The sequence below is a fragment of the Notechis scutatus genome, chromosome 2 (assembly GCF_049901735.1).
Source record: "Notechis scutatus isolate UNSWTSFEM ecotype Mainland chromosome 2, rNotScu1.2, whole genome shotgun sequence".
NCBI lineage: Eukaryota > Metazoa > Chordata > Lepidosauria > Squamata > Elapidae > Notechis > Notechis scutatus.
Window position 1 is genome coordinate 159,537,710 of NC_142010.1, and position 20,188 is coordinate 159,557,897.

A 20,188-nucleotide genomic window follows, 5' to 3' on the forward strand; every position below is an offset into this window, starting at 1 on the left:
GCCTACAAACTTGAAATTTGGCACGTATGTTCCTCTTGGCTTCTAGGTGCTCACTAAGAAAGGATTTTTCGAAATGATCATCAGAGCATTAGTATTTCGTATATTATTATTAATGCACTCTGATGTAAAGGAGTTCTACTCCCCTTCCCCACCTGAAAATAAATCTGTTCCAAATGCAAAACACAAGTAGAGGAGTTGAGTTTCAGTTTTAGTTTCACAGCAGCAACCAGCTTTAGTACAGAACAGTTAAGCTAAGTCCTGCCCAGGCTCCTTGCTGTCTCCTTGCTCACACAGCAAATATTGTTATAGTTTCCATGTTTCAGTTTCCAAACAGCCCTCAAATCTCTCACACACTGACAGGACGCTAGCCAGATGAATACCAATGGATGCTGGTAGGCAGAGGCACAATTTTTTCCTTTATTTTCCTCCCCAAAAACTAAGCCCGATCACATAGTTTCATAACGAAGCACGGGTACAGAGCTAGTTAATCATTTTTTCTAGAATTAGTTTCTGTGGCATAAGGGAAAAAAGAAGAAAAAGGAGGAATACAAATGCACCACTACTAGGAATCTCAAGTACAACTCAAACTTGAGAAGGATTGCTTTTGGGAATTAGTTCCACAATTGAGTTTGCCCAGTTTTATGGACAAGGCTGAAACAATTTGTAATACTTTTATTTGGCCTTTTATCACAGTTGCTGGCACTAAATAGAGTTAAATAAGATATGATAGCAAGGCTACATAACGTGAGGAAGAAAGGAAGGATGCAATAATGTCCCCTTCAAAGCTTTATGTACTACCTTTGTATCAAATGGTCTCCAACACTGCTTCCAGTACAATACAACATTTAAAAAGACTACTACCGTTTTAATGTAATCATGCACCTCCCTTATTATGGTTATTCTTCTGGGTTTTGTGCCCAGTCTAGAGAACCTAGTCCACTGTCCCCAAGAAGCATATTGGGATTGTGTAGTTGATAGAGTTCAGTGTTTAATATGGTGGGATTATTGTTGAAATTGTGCCCTGATATTTCCCTGTAGGGTGCTAGGCCACTTTGAGAAACCCTTATTCCTGGAATTGTGTAAACACATGACTTTTCAACAATGCCAGCAAGGCGAATATGTCTTTCGCCCAGGTCAGCCTGATACCAGCATTTATGTGGTCCAGGATGGAAAATTGGAGCTGTTCCTCTCTGAACAGGTAGGAGGAGGAGATGGGCAAACCTTGAAAAGGACTGCAGTACACTAGTGTTTCTTCCAGTGAGAGCTGCTGAAATGAATATTGCTTACAAGATGACTTCTCTCATTCATTTCCATTTATTTGTCTATATTTGTGTCAGAATCACCCATAAAACTAAAGAGTGCTTCTGGAGTGAAAGGATTTGTCCAGGGACATTCAATTGTCAAAAGCAACGCAGTCATTGGGGAGGCTCCTTTCATGTCCCCTACATTTGCTCAAAAGCCTTTATTTAAAAGCCTGATAAGGGAAAGAATCATGGCTAGCTTCTCACAGCTGTTTGTGTGTGTATGTAATTCAGGATGGGAAAGAGACTCTTGTGAAGGAGGTGTTCCCAGGGGACAGTGTGCACAGTCTTCTCAGCATCCTGGATGTCATCACAGTAAGTACTGTCTATTTACAACCACCATTCTCATAACTGCTTAAGCTGTTGATCTCATTTTCTTTCTTTTTTTACAATGTTAATTTTGTTCTACTTCTGCCTTCTTTTCATTCCTTTTATTTCTTTATCTTCTCTAATATTCCTATTCAACACTTCCAATGTTAACACAAACAGCAGGGGCGACAGTGGGCAACCTTGCCTTGTCCCTTTTCTTATATCTAGAGATTCTGTTAGTTCTCCGTTTACCATAACAGTTTGTTCATAATATACCATTTCAATGGCTTGAATGAATTTTTTACAAAGCCCATTTGTTCCAACTGCAGTAACATAAATCGCCAACTCACATTGTCGAAGGCTTTTTGTGCGTCTAAAAACATCAAAGCCATTTGCTTCTCAGGATGTGCCTTGTAATATTCCAGAGTATCCAAAATAATTCTCACATTGTCTTTGATTTGTCTCTTTGGCAGGAATCCATTTTTATCAATATGGATAAGGTTATTTAAGTATCTTTTTAGTCTTTCTGCCAAGATTGAAGCAAAGATTTTATAGTCTGAATTTAATAGGGATATAGGTCTGTAATTTTTAACTTGCTGCAGGTCTGTATCCTCCTTCGGTATAAGTGTAATGTATGCTTCTGTCCATGTTTTGGGTATTTTTTTCTTTAACATAACTTCGTTCATAACTTCTAATAGGTGAAGATTCAGTATTTCCTGAAAGGTCTTGTAAAATTCCTCTGGTAAGCCATCTGGACCTGGTGCTTTTCCAACATTCTGTTTTTTTAAAGCTTCTGTTAATTCCATCATTGTTATATTCTCTTCTAGCATTGTTTCAATATCTTTAGGTATCTGAGGTAAGTTCACTTTCTGTAAATATTGCTTAAGTTTTTCTTCTTGAATATTCTCTTGAAAATACAATTTCCCATTGTAATCTTGTATAATTTTTTCCTTCTCCTCATTTCCATAACATGAATGTCCTTCTTCATTTATTAGTTGGCTAATCCTTCTTGATTCTCTCTCCTTTCTCAATTTATAGGCTAGCCATCTGCCTGGTTTATTTGCATCTTCAAAGTAATTCTATTTAGCATTTTTAATTTTTGTGCTAGTTCCTCTTTTTCCATTCGTCCCATTTTATGTTTAATTATATCTATTTTATTTTTAATGTCTTTTTTTTGTGGGGACTTCTGTAAGTCTTTTTCTAGTTTTTTATAATCATCCTCTAATATTTTGAAAGTCTTTTTCTATTTTCTGTTTCTTTTCCTTGTATAGTCTATTATCAAGCCTCTTGTGTAGGCCTTCATCGTGTCCCAGAGATTCTGTAGAGATGTATCCTCTTTTCTATTTTCTTTAAAGAAGAAAGCAAGTTCTTTCTCATTTTCTGTTTAAAGTCTTTTTCTTTTAATATCGTATTATTTAAGGGCCATCTGGATCTCCTCTTGTATCCTCTCCAAGTAACTGCCCAAGTGCTTGTTTCTATTTCGATCTCTCATATTATTAGCCAGTAGTTCTGCTGACATCCATATCTTGTCTATTCTAGACCACGAAGCATGTCTGTTTGAGTAAAAGGTGTATTGCTTACTCTCCACTTTTCTCTCTCTCCAAACATCTTTTAAGTTGAATTCTTCTGTTATTTGAAAGAAGGATTTTGGTAATATCTTTCTAGCTTTCTTTGTTGATTTCTGCATTTCGTAATCCAACCAATCGTTAACTATTCCATTAAGATCTCCCATCATACAAATATTAACATAGTCCAATTCAATTATTTTCATATGTAATTTCCTGTAAAATCTTCTTGGTTATCATTGGGAGCATAAATTGCAATTAAAAGTGTTTTAAGATTATTGTCCATTATTTCCACCATCAAAATCCTTCCATCATCATCTGTATAAATTCTGCAAAAATTGTGTTTTTAATATATAAAACCACACCTCTTTTTTTAGATTGTGCCAGCGATGTAAATAATTTCCCTAATTTTTGTTTGTTTGTATATATTCATGTTGTTTTTTAATATGTACTTCTTGTAAGCAAATTAAATTTCAATTTCTCTAGTTTATGAAATACTTTCCTTCTTTTAATAGCCAAATTATGTCCATTTATGTTAATCGTAATCAATTTTCTTTCATCCATGTTAGGCTTTGTGAGGGGTTTTTATTGCTCTAGTAGGTCTTAATTCTCGTTGCTCTCTGGGTACACCACCTACTGCACCTTCTTCTATCTCTTTTTCAATTACTGCTATACACTCCTCTTGGAATTCAATTAGTGACTCTTCCTTTCTAGCTTCTTCCTCTTTTCCTCTAAAATATTCTAAGTAGAATAGCTCAGCTTTTTCAACTGTGTCAATTCTGTGTCTTTGTTCCTGCCAGGTGAACAAAAGGCCTTCTGGCATCATCCATCTGTAATTTACTCCTCTTTTAAGTAACTCTTTAGTCAAAAATAAATATTCTCTAAATATTCTTTATCTTTGTACTAAGGTTTTCTCTCGTGCTACCTGTAGTACATGTGTCTTAATAATCTTTTTAGTGATTCTAATATGAACTTCTCTTGGTAGTCTGTTTCTCATTGCATATCTTGTATATACATGGAACACTTCATCCATCCCATCCATCATCTTCTCTTTGGTTATCTCTAACGCTTCTGCCAGTATTTCTGTCATTATTTCAGCAAGATTTTCACCTTTACCTTCTACATTTTGAAATCTTAGGTAGAATTCTGATCTGTCAATTTCCCATCCTAATGGTTCGCATCTGCACTTCTCAATATCACTCAATCAAGTGTCAATATCTCCAATTTTCTTGTCCCTTTGTATATCTTCTTCAATTTTCTTAATACTGTCCTCATATTTCATCATCATCTGTTGAATGTTCTCTACTTTCTCAAATGTCTTTTCAGTTCTTTGCTCAATATTCTCAGCTCTTTGCTCAATATTCTCTATTCTCTTTTCAATCTTCTGGATTCCTTGCATAATCATCTGTAATGTCACTTTCTTCTCTTTTTCCTGTTGTAAAATTGTCTGTATTGACTGTTGTCCTCCAGATGGTGAAGAGGCTATTGGTATTGAGGAAGCTGGTACTGTTGTCTTTCTGCTCATCTTGTGTTTACCTGTAGAGAGGAAGAGAGAAAAAGGAAAAAAAAAAAACACTGAGTACAGGCACGCAGTTGCCACTCCCCCCCCAAAAAAAGGAAAAAAGAAAAATCTTCAGGCACTTGTTTACCTTAATCCAATTATTTCTCTTAACAAAAAAGAGAAAAGGAAGAAGATAAAAAAAGTAAAAAAATAAATATTAAAAATAAAAAAATACGTTCTAGTTTCTGGAATAGAAGGTTAAAATCCAAACATAAAAATCCAAACTGGGGGGAGTAGAAAAGGAGATGGAAAATAATCAAGAGTTAAACCAGCTGCTGCCACTAAGTATCCAAGGCTCTTTAATAAATTAAACTCAATGTTTCTAGCTCCAGTATTTTCAAGGTCGCTTCAATCTTTCTTTCAACTTCAGCTCAAAGCTCTAATTATTTAGTTTCACAGATGATCACCTGTATAAACAATCTACCATGCTCATCCCGCTATCTTTTCCATTGCAAAGCTCAGAGTCCTTGAGCATAGCAAGTACATAAACAAACTGAGAAAGAAATAAACAATATGTCCAAGCCTCTAACAGGCAATGCTACTTTTTTCCCCCTTCACTTTCACTCCCCCCTCTTGTATCCAATACCAGAAACAAAAAGAGAAAATGGAATCCTCCTTTTTTTTAAAAAAAAAAAAAACATAGCTCAAATCCAAAAGAAGAATCTTAATCAAAACAGACTTTCAAAAAATTATTAAAAAAAATAAAAAATAACAAAGATGAAAATTTAAAAGAAACCAGTCCAGTTTAAAGTTCAATAACTTTACCAAATTCAAAGTTCCAATAAAAAAGGGAAAAAGAAAAAAAACTTTCACTTTAACTAGTTTAATTTCATCACTTAAACTCTTTCCTCTTGACTTTTAATTTCACTTTAAATCTTTCAGGATGTTCTCTTCAAGTAATAATAAGTAAAACTTCATCTCACCAAGCTGACACACTTTCCTTCAATCTCTTCCATTCCGGAGCTGTCCCAGCTTCAGCAGCTTGAATGGCTGCCTCTCTGCCACTGGCAAAAGGGCTTTTCCTGGATCAACCAGGGACTTTGCGATGTCCCTGGGATCGACAGGATGTGCCCTCCTCAGTCACCATCTCTACAGGACAGTTTAGGTCCAGTGGGACCGTCCTGCAATGGAGATATCAGCGGCGATCTTGGAGCTTCAAGATCGCATGCTGTACCGCTGAGACGCCAGCTCCGCCCTCCCCCCCCACTTCTGCCTTCTTAATGTTGTTTTAAAGTTCATACAAAAACGTGTGTGTTTTTCTATGTAAATTCAGGAATATTTTTTTTCTACTGCATGATGTGTTTTGTGTATGTGTATTTTCCCCTAATAAACACATACTTAATTTGTCAGCTGCTTCACAAATTTTCAGAGAGCATTCATGTGCATGTGTTTTGCAATGTGAAAATCAGACTTTAAAATATGAACCTGATGAATGTTTTCCCTTCTATAACTACAACACCTATTCCCTCTGTTCATATACACTTAGCCTCTCCTACTATTAGTAGGAAGCCACTTGACCCAATCCTCTGCTTCTGTCTTCTCAGATTCACAAGATAAAGCTTGATTTGCCGCTGAATTCTCCAAATATTGGTCAAATCACTCCATAAAACTAATAAAAAGTAAATAATCAAAGGAGCCTAGTAGTCCCTCTTCTGACTAACAAATTTTATTTAAAGGCATAAGCTTTTGTGAGCTGCTATTCATCTTCTGATACAATAGAATGCATTTTAAATCAGATTTAAATTGGGATGAAGTAAGGGGAAAGAGAGAGGAAAATAGGTTGGTTATAGAGATGTGGGTTACATGTGAAATAGATTATAACTACTTTATCAATCTGTTTTTTAAAAAATTCTATCAAGCCACTATATGCATTTGATGAAGTGATCCAAACCTCATGAGTGTAAGATATAACTCATTTAATAAGATTGGTTAGTTGGAAAAGGGCTTCTGGATTCCTTGTGACCATTGCTACCATAGATTAACATGGCTCTCCTTTTACATGCTGTATATGTAACTAGTGGATCAGAAAGAATTATAGTTATAGCGCTTAAATCTCTCCGGTGCGGGGGGGGTGTCCAACAGGGTCACCAACGGCCATATCGGACAGTGTCTGCACGGGTAGCTGAAGACTCCACTGTGCTGCAGTTGCCGGTTGAAGCCTTCTCAGCGGTCTTTGAGAAGTATCCTGAGAGCTTGGTTCGGGTGGTTCAGGTAAATTTCATGTTCTGCCACTGTTCTTTCTCCTTTTATGCATCTCCTCTCTGTGTTTTTCTGCTGGGTTTGATCTGTGTAAGCATTTGGAAGTCAGCAGAAGCAGGAAATAGCACACAATCAAGCAAATTTGCATAATTGCAAACATCATCTTTCATATCTTCTCTACAGTGTTTTTACTTGATTTGCACTTCTGAAACAAACACCTAGGAACTAATGTTGCCACACATATCCCTACAAACAGCTTTGTGGCCCGTTAAATTTAGAATACTGCATTAAAAGATGACTGTTGCATCTCCAACAGAATATTGTATCAGGACAAGTTGCAATGAAGGACAGCTGGTGGGCTGAACCAAGAATCCTGTCTTTGAGGGTGGTGGAGAGTGTCTCTCACATGGAGAATTAAGTCGGCTACTTTTTGGTAGTTAAGGAGAAATTGCCACAGTGAGACCATGGAGGCAATTCTGTGGAAATTAAGACAAACAAGCCTTTCTTTTAACCTACCCTACATATTGCAATGAATTTTTATACTAACTACCACAATGTAGTCAGAGTTAAAAGAGCCTAGAATCACTACATAGCCACCAACAAGCTAAGTCCAACCTCCCTTGATTATTATTTTTTAAGCAAATTTTATTAATTTCAAAGACAAACAAATCATCATCAACCATTACATATTTGAACCTTTTTCCATTATAAATTTTACAAGTCAGATAAAACCTTATTTTATACAATACAGTTCTATTTTAAGCCATTTCCATATGAACATAAAAATACCTCTTATCCAATTTCTCTTTACTTCTCTTTACTCTTATTCAATTTCACTATTATTATTTCATCTATTTCTTTCTGACTTGATTACCATTATTCTCATTCTGTATTTCTACAAGGTTTTATTAATACTCTCAAAAACATAAACACACAACAAACAAACATATAAAAAATATTTTAGGAAAGTAACTTGGCCCCAGGTACCTCTCTTTATATGGGCTTCAATTATATTCATGCTCATCTTACATATCATTACCTATTTTGTTTACCATTCTATATCTTCTATATAAACTTCTCCACACATTTCACTCTTCATAATTCTATCTTATTTAATCCATCTTAATTTAAATCATTATATTTGTATCTTTTGCCCATTCTTTATTATCCCTCTATCTCATTCCTTATAAAAAAAAAAGAATTTCTCCTGAAGTCACTAATCAGAGTATGATGCCTTTCTATCCTCCCCCTAAATTAATTAGATTAACATTTAAAATAACACCTAATACCCAATCTGATTCTGCTTGGTACATTCTATCTACTAATTTTTTTCTTTTAATAACAATAAAAACAGAGTGATAAATCCAAAATGATTAAATACATAGTTAAATAATAAATCTAAATATTAAATCTTATAACATTCCCATTGCCTTTCCCTTTAATATTTTATTACATTTTAAAATCAATCATTGTTAAACATTTCAACATTTTAATTTCTTATTAACTCTTAAGCCATTCTAATTTTCTATTTCTAATACAGATGTTACAATACCATCTTATGTACCTTGCAAAATCTTTTTAAGGAAATTGTACTTTACCCTTTGTCCCTAAAAAAATTCCTCTTTTCCCATCTAATTTCAAAACTTTGTGGCTTTTCTCCGCCTTTCCCCTTTCTTTCTTCCCCCACCAAATCTTCCTACCCCCCTTCTTCTAGCCTCTGCCTTGCTGGCATCCCTTCTCTGTTGTGTTCCCTTTTTCTTTTGTTTACTATCATTATATTTATTTTGCATCTTATTTTTCTCTTTCTTAAATGTTTTTTTAGATCTTAAGTCCTTCATTTTCCTCGCTTTCTTCCTTCCTTCTTTCTTAGTTAAATTTTGGAATTCATTAAAGATGGCGTCTTCATCTTCTTCTTCTTGTTGTTCTTCTGCCTCCATCTGTTGTATTGTTTGTTGATAGTTAACCAGCGCCATTTCTAAAAATAGGAAGGCTTTTTCCATACCATCTTTACCGGCTGCTTTTGTTTGCTCATATTCTTCCCTCAGTTCCTCAAAAGAAAAAGCCATTATAGATCTTTTCTTTTCTTTTCTTTTTTCCCTCTTTCTTCTTACACCAACCAAGATATTTCAAAAAAAAAGTAAAACAATCCCAAAATCCACAATCCTCAATCAATCCAAGCCAAGACAAAATTCTCCCTTTCTCTTCCAGGGGTAGTATCAGACAAAAGAAAAAAGAAAGCCCAAATCTGTATTTTGAAGCCTTATTGGAGTTCTATTTCTGTCTTCAAATCCTTAAGGCATCTCCTCCAACAAAAATCAAACCAGATGAATATATTTTTTGTCCTCTCCCTTCCGACTTATCCCATAAAGCTAGTTTTACCTGAAAAAAACAGGTTTTTCAATGTCCACTTATTAATTCCGTCGGGAAGGAGAGTAAACTTTCCTTTCAGCACCACCAAACTGCCGCTTTTTTCCTCTTCTAGAAGGTATCATTCAGAAAGTCATACTTTTCAGGAGTTTTGTTAAATATGTCTTAGAGTCCTGGGAACCAAGAAAAACTTTCTCTTTTCAAATACTTTCTCCACTTCCTCCTGCGCATTCTTACCCGGCTGCCAGCTTCTTTGTGGCGGCCATTGCGGACCGCCGCTGCACCGTCTTGGGAAAAGGGGGTTCTGCCGGCCGGGGAGGGGGTCTGCAACACCCCCAAACCCCTCTCCGGATCCCCCTATCTTCAGCTGCCCCTGCAGGGCAGCCTAGCTCCGGACCCGTCCGGATCGGAGCACCAAAAGCGGCTAGCGCAGCAGGGATCGCTCAGCTTCGCAAATCCCTGCCGCTCGCGAAGCCGACAAACCGGAAGTTCCCTCCCTTGAATTTTGTTGACCCTTATCTAACTCCAAACAGATCTAACTGTTAGTACATAGGCAAGAGTACCAATAAATCAGTTTAATTGGACCTTCACGTTTTGCACCTGACATATGCAGACACATGTTGGGTAACTGTCTGTTGACCTGCCACTTTGCTGTTTCCAATTACAGATCATAATGGTTCGTCTTCAAAGAGTCACCTTCTTGGCCTTGCACAACTATCTGGGCCTGACAAATGAGCTTTTCAGCCATGTAAGTCATGACCTATGACCAAATTAAACCTCACCTTCTTCATGTGGGAATTGACAGTAGCCTTTGAGCATATGAAGAATTCACTTCCCTCACTGCTGATTAATCATAGAGGGTGGGTTTCCCAGCACAACTGCTCTGTGTTTCCCACCTTCTTGTGTAATGGATGTGGGTATGTTTCCCATCCCCAGGAAATGCAACCATTGCGGCTTTTTCCCCAGTCGAGTCACCCCTTGCGCACAAGTCCTGTTTGGCACAGTAAACGTATAATCAGTGCTTCCTCTATTGAGGACACAAAGGATAGTACTGGAAGGCAACCAGATGCCTCTAAAGATCAAGGTAAGTTGCCTGCCCTAGGAGTAAAACCTGGCGTTTGCTATAAAGTGTGAGTTGAGTTTGGCCTCTGAGCCTCCAGTGCAATCCATTTCATTCTGTCTCTTGCCTTGACTCGCTTATGAAGTACGGCTTCAATTTCTTCTGTCCAGTGATGTCCTCTAATAATAATATTGCAGAAGCAATGGTCCGGATGCTGCTACTAGAAAGTAAGAAGATCAACCCAGAGTATAAACCTCATCTGCCTCAGTCCCAACTGAATTATTTTCACTGTTCTTTTCCCCTGCATATTCTGAGCCCTCCCAATAGAATGTAATTTAGTAATCTCTGGCAGAGGTTTTACATTCCTTACGCAAGTATTGCTTATGGATTCCCTCCAAGGTATGGGAAAGTAAAATGTTCACATCTATACTATGTGAGTATACTGTACACTTGTATACTTCTAGGTGATCCCTTGAAATCAGGTTTATTAGAACCCCCTGTTCCTCCTCTGTTGAGCCGTTGTATCTCCATGCCAGTTGACATTTCAGGTATGTCTCTTTTTGGCCCATTCTCCCTTTGTTTGATTCCTTGGGCAATCCAGTGGATTATCTCCATACTCTCTTTCTCACTCAGGAATTCCAAAGGGCCCACGGTCAGACTTTGATATGGCCTATGAGCGAGGCCGCATCTCAGTTTCTCTTCAGGAAAACAGTACAATTGCATTGGATGGCTTTGCTCGAGTAAGTTTCTGCCAAGGAGGAAAGGAGCATGTCAGCTTTGATATTTGTCATTTTCTTACAGGTTTTTAGATACAATTAAAAGGGATAGAGATGAGGCTGCCTTTTGGGGAGGAAATGTTTCTGCCTTTGTGAAATCTTTCCTGTAGACAATCTCTTGGTTCTTAGGCCTCTGTTAATTGCTTCTTCCTTTTCTATTTTTAACAGTCAGCTTCCCAAGACTCCCGTGAACGAAAGTCTGTGATGGTGGAAGAACAACCATCGGGCATCTACCATTACAACTATTGTGAGGATGATTCAGCAACTGGCGATTGCCCATTTGGACCATACCAGGGCCGCCAGACCAGTGCCATTTTTGAGGCTGCCAAGCGGGAGTTGGTCAAACTCATGAAAATTGAGGTAGAGTGATACAGGAAGAGTTTTCTGATAATCAGTGATTTGGGAGGGGAGGGTTCTCCCTTGCTATTTTCTTTATTTCTTAGCAAGTGCAGAGCAGAGGTGGTATTCAGCAGATTCTGACCAGTTCTGGAGAACCGGTAGCGGAAATTTTGAGTAGTTCAGAGAACCGGCAAATACAACCTCTGACTGCTCCCCCCCCCCGCCCCTATCTATTCTCTGCCTCCCAAGTCCCAGCTGATTGGCTGGGTCTTCTTTTGTTGCCCTGTAGAGGAGAATGGATCTGAAAGCAGGTTAGTGGGATGGGGATGGAATGGGATTTTGCAGTAACCTTTCCCCAGGAGTGGGGAGGGAATGGAGATTTTACAGTATATCCTTCCCCTGTCACGCCCACCAAGCCATGCCCACCAAGCCATGCCACTCCCACCAACCGGTAGTAAAAATAATAATAATCCCACCACTGGTGCAGAAGCTGGTTGTGTTCAATGCTTGGGTTTATTCAATGCTTTATTCACTTCTCAACAGGAATTAGAACATAGAATAATAGTGTTGGAAGGGACCTTGAAGTTCTTCTAGTCCAGGGGTGTCAAACTCACGTCATCACAGCAACATCATGTGACATATCAGGACTTTTTTCCCCTTCACTAAACCAGGGTGGGTGTGGCCAGCACATGACACATCCAGCCTGTGGGCCACGAATTTGACAGCCCTGTTCTAGTCCAACTCTCTGTCCATGGCAGGAGATCTTTTAGCATTCTGGACAAATGGTTGTCCAGTCTCTGCTTCAAAACCTCCAGTGATAGAGCACCCACAAATTCCAAGGGCAAGTTGTTCCACTGATTCTCACTGTCAGGAATTCTCCTTAGTTCTAGGTTGGATCTCTTTTTATGATCTTACATCTATTAGTTCTTGTCCTGCCCTCAGGTGCTTTGAATAATAAGTTGACTCCCACTTCTCTGTGACATCCCCTCAAGTACTGGAACACTGCTACATACTACCCCAGTCCTCTTTGTTAGACTAGATATACCTAGTTCCCTCACTTGTTCATCATATGATGTACAGTAGGCTCTAGTCCTTTAATCATCCTTGTTGCTCTTCTCTGCATTCTTTCTAGAGTCATGACATCTTTTTATATGAACATTTTCTATGGGCCAGTACAAAACAAAACAGAATTGTCCTTTACTTCCAAATCCTTTCAATTTATCATGGCCCAGAATATTTTTCATGGCACTTTAAGACAACACTTCGATTGTGCCACTGCTCTTCTTTCTTCATGAGTTTTATGGACAAGAGAATTTGCAATCCTGTCCTCCTTTTGTCCTCTCCTCACCAGTTTTGATATTTTTCTTCCATTCATTGTAAGAAAGTATTCCTTTTAACTAAAAATACTAGGAGTTCTTTTGAAATCATCTTCAGTTTTACTGCACTTTGTACTCTACAATATTCATAAGGTTTGCCTTGCAAGAGTCCTGTTTAGTCTCAATCCTTTTTTTTCTTAAAAGGAAAATGGAGGTCAAGAGATAATAGTTATTCCAAGACAAATAGAAATTGCTTCAGAATGCTGCTTTGTGATGGTTATTTTCCTGTCTATGGTTACATAAGTCCAGATAGGATGGGGTTAATTCTGCTTAAACCAGTTGGACTGAGTCGGCTCAAATTCAAGCTCCGCCCCTTTGCTGAGGCCACCAGTGGTTCACAGATTTCCCACTTGGGACCTTCCCAAAGTTCTAAAAGCCTTAATGTCTCCACTTTTTGAACCACTTACATCCATAATCTTATATTACCTCTCTCTCAAGGTGGCATTCCTCATAGCCATTACCTCGGCTAGGAGGATTTCGGAGTTAGCTGCTCTTTCTGTCACGGAAGTCTTGTGTGTCTTCCATGCGGGCAGAGTGGTGTTGCAATTGGATCCCTCCTTTATACCTAAAATCAATTCCAGATTTCATAGAGCACAGGAACTTGTCCTTCCCAATTTTTGTCCTACTCCTTCCCACTCTCTCAAGCGATCATGGCACACTCTGGATGTGCGGAGGGCTTAACATCCAGAGGACCCTTCTGTTCCACAGGACGAAAGTCCTGTTCATATCATTTCAACCCAGTTCCTTGGGGTTGAAGGTGTCACCAATGACAGTGGGCAGGTGGATTAGGGCCTGCATTGCTAAGGCTTATCACACTTCAGCTCTTCCGATTCTAAGAAGAGTGAGAGCACATTCCACCAGGAGTGCAGCGACAACGGCGGCCTGGGCTACCCAAGCCCCCATTGAGGAGATTTGTAGAGCGGCCACCTGGTCTTCTCCATCTCCTTTTATCCACCATTATCGCATTGATGCCTTCGCTGCGCTGTATGCCGCTTTTGGCAGAAGAATCCTGCAAAGTGTACATGAACACTGATGTAAGTAGGACCAGACTATTGCTCTCCCTGGAATTAGCAGGCTTGGGTATGTCCCATCCTATCTGGAGTCATGTAACCATAGACAGGAAAAGGAACATTGGCTTACCTGAATGTTCATTTTCTATCTATGTGGAGTGAGTCCAGCCCCACCCTGGTTCGTCTAGTCTGGGATGGGCTAGGGAGGGTGCATTAATGTGTATCTGTTTATGTACACTAGTGGAATCACGTCTCATCTGCCTTGATGCTTCGTCAAAAACTGGGGAGTGGCCTCAGCAAAGGGGCGGAGCTTGAATTTGAGCAGACTCAGTCCAACTGGTTTAAGCAGAGTTAACCCCATCCTATCTGGACTCACTCCACCTAGACAGAAAATGAACATTCAGGTAAGCCAATGTTCCTTCTACACTGGGAATAGGTTTATAAACCAGTGTGTGTATTTGTGTACTTTCGTGACAACCTATACTGCAAAATGTACTCTAGTACCAGTAAATTACCCTTTCTCCTACAGGAATGTGTGAGGCTGAAACTTACTTTTTTCAGTTTCAGACCTTTTTTTTACAAAGGAGCTGTGAAAACAGCTCCGCCTTGCAGCTTTTAAAAAATGATAATATTTTAGAAATCCTATAGAGAAGAGACTTAGTTTCCTGACTTTACTTTGAACTCTACTCTACCCAGAGTGTAATTGAGGTGTAAAGGATTCAGCTCCTATTCCAAACAGGAAAGACAGCTAATAACACTCTGCCATTCTCTCCACAGGATTCATCCTTACTAAATAATCGGGTGCTTTTGCATCATGCCAAAGCAGGAACAGTAATTGCCCGTCAAGGAGATCAAGTAAGCATTGTAGAGGACATACAAGATCGTAAACTAGCTTAGTCAGAGAAAAATAAATGATAATTGTAGCACATCTCATCCCCTTGAAGATCAGAAAAGGATGAAAGAAGAGATTGCCTGTAATAGTTTATTCCTGTAATCAGGACCTAATGTTGGATGGACTTATGTTCTAGAAGGAAAGACTTCTCAAGAAGCATTTCATGTAGATTGAATTTTATTGTGTATTCTTCTGAGTGGGTTCTTCACAGTTCAAATTATTGAAGGTTTCTTTCCACAATGTAGAACCCTATGCTGTAGCTTTTACAGCAATGACTGTGGATTATAAAAGAAGAAGAATTTGTCAGGAAAGGAAGAAGGAAAAAAAGTGGAGTGCACATCGGCTGCAAAACACTCCTCTTTAAAACACTAATTTCCAGCTGTTTAGCAAACCCATTGATTTAGCTTTTAAGAGACAAAGTTTTTTAAAAGATATTTCTAGAAACCTGTTGAAGCTTCTGCTCAGTCCTGCTCCATGGTAACCCAATTCCCTTGGAATGGGCTGCTTATTCTGGTCTTTTTTGGCAGGATGTCAGCTTACACTTTGTACTGTGGGGCTGTCTGCATGTTTACCAGCGGATGATTGACAAGGCTGAAGACGTGTGCCTCTTCTTGGTTCAACCTGGAGAGATGGTGGGCCAGCTAGCAGTGCTTACTGGAGAACCACTGATTTTCACCATCAAAGCAAATCGTGATTGTACTTTCCTTAAGATCTCCAAGTCTGACTTTTACGAGTGGGTACCATGTGCATAAAATGTGCTTGGTTTCTGCCTGGCTCTCCTGCTATCATGTTCTTCTCAATCACTAGCCGTGTTCACATGCGGCAACTGCTCCTGTTCTTTTAGCCTGAGCCATTTGCTATTCTCCACTGGGAGATTGGTTGGGCCATCTCACAGGTAAAATGGAGAAAAAAGAATGGTTCTGTCTGTGGGTTTATGCTGTCAGCTTAGGAAGGGCTTTCATGGCTCTGGTGTGGTTTTCCTCTTTCTCTTCTCCAGTAGAAAGAGCTACCTAAAAATAATGGTTATCTTTCTTTAATGACTGAGTTGCCTGAGGGACTTCTTTCCCCAGATGCTTCTACCTATCCAGTCTAGTCTGGCAGGATGGATATACTCTGGGAATGCCAGAGGGGGCCAGGAATTGTGCCTTTTCTGCCATAGCACCTGCCTTATGGAACACCCTCCCTCCTGAGATTAGGATGGGTATGGCCCTGCTTACCCCCTAACACCTAGTTTTGTGGCCTGGTCTGAGCCCCAAGTGTTTGAAAGATTCTGTCTCCTGATTGTTTTAACATCTATGAATTGTAGTATTTTCCTCAGCTGCTGTGTGTATTTTAACTTCTATATTACAAAAATTATTTTTAATTGGTTTTATGATTGTTCATTGCCCAGAGTCACTTGTTGAATAAAAATGAATAAATCAGTAAAATTAATTTAGCTTTGCCCCAAGATTCACCATGCTTAACTAGCAGCATCTTCCCTGAATCCAAGTTGGATCTATTTCTTTCTCGACTCTGGCAAAACTGAGAAACGAACTGGAACTTTTATATGTTGTAAAGGCTGTAGTCTTCCAGTAACTTCTGACTCCTCCTTAGGATTATGAGGGAACAGCCAAGTGTGGTGCTGAGTGTGGCTCATACTGTAGCAGCCCGCATGTCTCCTTTTGTACGTCAAATGGACTTCGCTATTGATTGGATGGCAGTAGAGGCTGGGCGAGCACTTTACAGGTAAGACAAAGGAGCTATTTCCTGAGCTACGTTTGATGCCTTTCCTTTGCTAAAGAATCCCCCGTTCAGTTAGATGCACACTATGCCATGATATTTGCACAGAGATAACTTGCTTCAAGGCAGACTTTACTGGTTATTAGAGAAGGAGACCAATTTAATCCATGATTTTTCCTTCTCTTCCAGGCAAGGTGATAAGTCTGACTGCACTTACATTGTGCTGAATGGGCGCTTGCGCTCTGTCATTCAGAAGGCCAATGGCAAGAAGGAACTGGTTGGGGAATATGGGCGTGGGGACCTCATTGGAGTGGTAAGTTCTAAGTAAGGAAAACCCCTACATTCAGTGATGGACAGCTAAACCAAAGGGGTAAATCCTCTACTACCCTTTTGAGCCCAAATATGAGTTACACACTTTGTATTTTAAGAAGATTAATAGACACAGCATCAGATTCTTGTTCTAGACCAATTGTAGACTAGGTGGCCCTTGCTTAATAACTACTTGCTCATTTACTGTTTGAATTTGCAATGGCACTGAATGAATGGCAGCTACCAATACTATTGGTTCTCAGAGTTCTGGCCGTGATCATATGATGCAGTCTGGGCATTCTGCAACCAGCCTTGATTTCCAATCATTGCCATATCCCACAGTCTCATGATCATGATTTGTGACCTTCCCTGCTGTCTTCCCATAAACAAAGTCAATGGGGAAGCCAGCAGGAATTTGGAAGTTGCAAACGCATGAAACTTCCAGGGGAGGCATGGCAAACTGAAGACCTCTTCACAAAAGTGGAGCCAACAATTGTGGCAAAGACCAAAAAAACAAATGAATGGACTGGGTGTTTGGAATCTCTCTGAATATGGGAGGACAGAAGATCATCCACATGTGCTCTGGAACAGGGGTTGCCAACCTTTTGGACCTCAGGGACCACCAATCTCATAATTTTAAATCCCAGGGACCACTAACCGGTTCTGTGGGCATGGCCTAATTTGTGGGTGTGTCTTGGTGGTCATGTGACTGGCTGGGCATGGCTGGTATGTAAATATTATAAATATTTATATAAATATTGAATTTTTTATAAAAAAGAGCAACTTTTACCCAAAATCAGTCAAAGCAAGCAGGCAGATTGAGTTGCTCACAGAATCACAGATTCATTCAGAGATCTATCTATCTGCCATCAGCTAGCTCAGTCTGTCATATAAAATTTGTTTGCAAGCAAACTCATAAAATTTGCTAGCAAGCAAACCCACAAAATTAACTCTCAACACACCATGTATATAAATATTGAATTTTTTATTAAAAAAAGAGCAACTTTTACCCAAAATCAGGCAAAGCAGGCAGGCAGATTGAGTTGCTCACACATTCATTCAGTGATCTATCTATCTGCCATCAGCTAGCTCAGTCTGTCACATAAAATTTGCTTGCTGTGAGTCTGCACTGAATAATAGAAACTTCAGTCCTATGGGAGATTCGGCTGTGCTTAAAAGCAGACCTGAAGATCTAAAGACTAGCTAGAAAACAAGAAATCCAACCATTTCCTGCTTTCTAGCTAATCTAAATCTTCTGGCACAGCAGAACAGCTGATGGTTGGAAAAAGGAAAAATAGCAATTTAACAGGAAAGATTGCTGGGTAAGGAGTGAGTGGGTGGGGGGGTTCCTGCAGGCCATGTGGGCGGCGCAGCCTTGTGTTCTTGCCCAGCCTGGATTAATTGCTTTGGGGGGTGCTCTGGAGGCGAGATTTCTCTGCGGCCCACCAAAATTTTCTTGCGGCTTACCAGTGGGCCATGGCCCACTGGTTGGCAACCGCTGCTCTGAAAGACTGTTCCTCACAAAGAGACTCTAAAATGGCAGTTTTCACAATTTTAAGCACTGGGAGACAAAGAGATTAGCCATCCTGCTTTTAAAGGATGCTAGGTTTAAAAGCCTCACTATCTATCTAAACATTTTTAGAAATTACATGTTAACTATCTTAAACCTATTAAGACCTTTGGAATGATAACTTTAGAATGCGGGGTGGGTTTAGCTACAGTTCTGAACAAAAGAAAATTAGTTATAAACTTAAGAAAGAATTTGAATTAAACAGCAAAAGCACCAAATAAGATTTTTATCTAAGAAAATTTAAATGAATTAAGAGTCCACCTAAATTTGGAATACTGTCATTTATTCTTAAGTCTTTGGAATTAACTATAAGAAAACAAATAGGTTCTTGTGGGAACCAGATATATTTTGGCTACTTTGGCTATTTAAGCTAACAAAGATAAGTAAAATTTTAATTTTAAAAACTGCACACTAAATTTGGGGGATTAAAATTTTAAAGGATTAAAGATTCTAAGCAGAAACAAAAAATATCAAGAAGCTTTTAGTATCAGTACTGGGACTTACAAAATAATACATCATAACATAATATTGTAATTAAAATTAAAATCCTTAATAAAATTGTATATTTTGAAGCCATGATCATGTGAAATCCTCACTTAACAATAATAACCAGAGACTTCTAGAACTGCCGTTATTAAGCATCATAGTCACATGACCGCAACCCTTAGCAGTGGAAATTTCAGTCCCAATTATTGTTATTAAATGAGGACTATATATTCATACTTACAGAAGAGCATCTCTCACAAGCTGAGGAGTGCTCTTTTTCATGTGGGAAGACTATGATGAATGTGATTTACCAACTGTGACTCATTTCTTGTGATACAGGTGGAAGCTCTGACCCATCAAGTACGAGCTACTACTGTCCATGCTGTACGGGACACAGAGTTGGCCAAGTTACCAGAAGGGACTCTCAACAACATCAAAAGACGCTACCCTCAGGTGCAGGCTCAGGGATTCTCCCTATTTTCTATTTGAACTAAGCTTTGCAGTCCTGGTGTACAACTAATTTCTGAATTTGGAAATGGTTCTGCAGATTTATTTCCATTTCAGTTTGTAGGATGTGTACGTGCACATTGTATGTATAGAAACTCTATGGCATAATATGTATATTTTTGGACACAAACATGATCAGGTAGAAAAGCTTTATAAGTGTTCAGAAATATTGAGTGTAAAGGAAGATTGTAAAGCTTTATAGGATACTGATCTGGAAAATGAACATGTAGATAACTGTTCTACTTCATTATTTGACTTGGCTTACCATGTATTAATGGCACTGTTAATTTCTTATGCAAACTTTTTGGATAGCCCCAACAAAACAGCATACGTTGTAGGCTCCTAGTTTTTCAAAGTCAACATAATCAAAATTGAGCCAGAAAGTGAACCCTCATATAGAGTTTTTCTTGTCTGCTGTGAACTGGCTCAATTGCATTATGAGAAAACATTAACCCCCACAGTCATCATGTCTTCAAAACGTTTTCAAATGGAAATCATAATAGAAAATGCTGCTTTTCCATATTGTAGCAAACCATGCTATCTTCTAAACAAGGTAGATTCATTGCTGATAGTAAGTTTTTTCTAGAAGGAGTTAAAGATATACTATGATATCCAGGGAGATACTTCAGGATACATGTAGAGTTGCATTTTAATAGAGAATGAAGGAATGCAGTGGCAAGTCATTGTGAGCACTTTTTTAGATGTGAATAGGGAGAAAATCATTTTAGGAAGATCAGGCTAGTTTCTCATCAGCTGGGTATTTAACAGACTGAGAAATCTTTGTTTATATGTATTACTGTTCAAATTCTGGGCACTGGCATCCTCCAGTCTTCTAATGCCTT

The 20,188-nt window shown here is 38.9% G+C and overlaps 1 protein-coding gene across 3 annotated transcripts in view; it reads left to right on the forward strand.

The window, feature by feature from the left end:
* The window catches only part of PNPLA6 (patatin like domain 6, lysophospholipase), a 103,067-nt gene that overhangs the window by 24,320 nt on the left and 58,559 nt on the right, over positions 1-20,188 (forward strand). For all 3 annotated transcript variants that reach the window (XM_087957094.1, XM_026679667.2, XM_087957095.1), the window contains exons 7-19: positions 1,039-1,198; positions 1,536-1,616; positions 6,819-6,947; positions 9,970-10,050; positions 10,239-10,386; positions 10,827-10,910; positions 10,996-11,102; positions 11,307-11,498; positions 14,641-14,718; positions 15,283-15,488; positions 16,349-16,480; positions 16,664-16,787; positions 19,179-19,292. In XM_087957094.1, the coding sequence (XP_087813220.1) occupies positions 1,039-1,198; positions 1,536-1,616; positions 6,819-6,947; positions 9,970-10,050; positions 10,239-10,386; positions 10,827-10,910; positions 10,996-11,102; positions 11,307-11,498; positions 14,641-14,718; positions 15,283-15,488; positions 16,349-16,480; positions 16,664-16,787; positions 19,179-19,292 (1,636 nt within the window). The remainder of the gene's footprint in view (positions 1-1,038; positions 1,199-1,535; positions 1,617-6,818; positions 6,948-9,969; positions 10,051-10,238; positions 10,387-10,826; positions 10,911-10,995; positions 11,103-11,306; positions 11,499-14,640; positions 14,719-15,282; positions 15,489-16,348; positions 16,481-16,663; positions 16,788-19,178; positions 19,293-20,188) is intronic.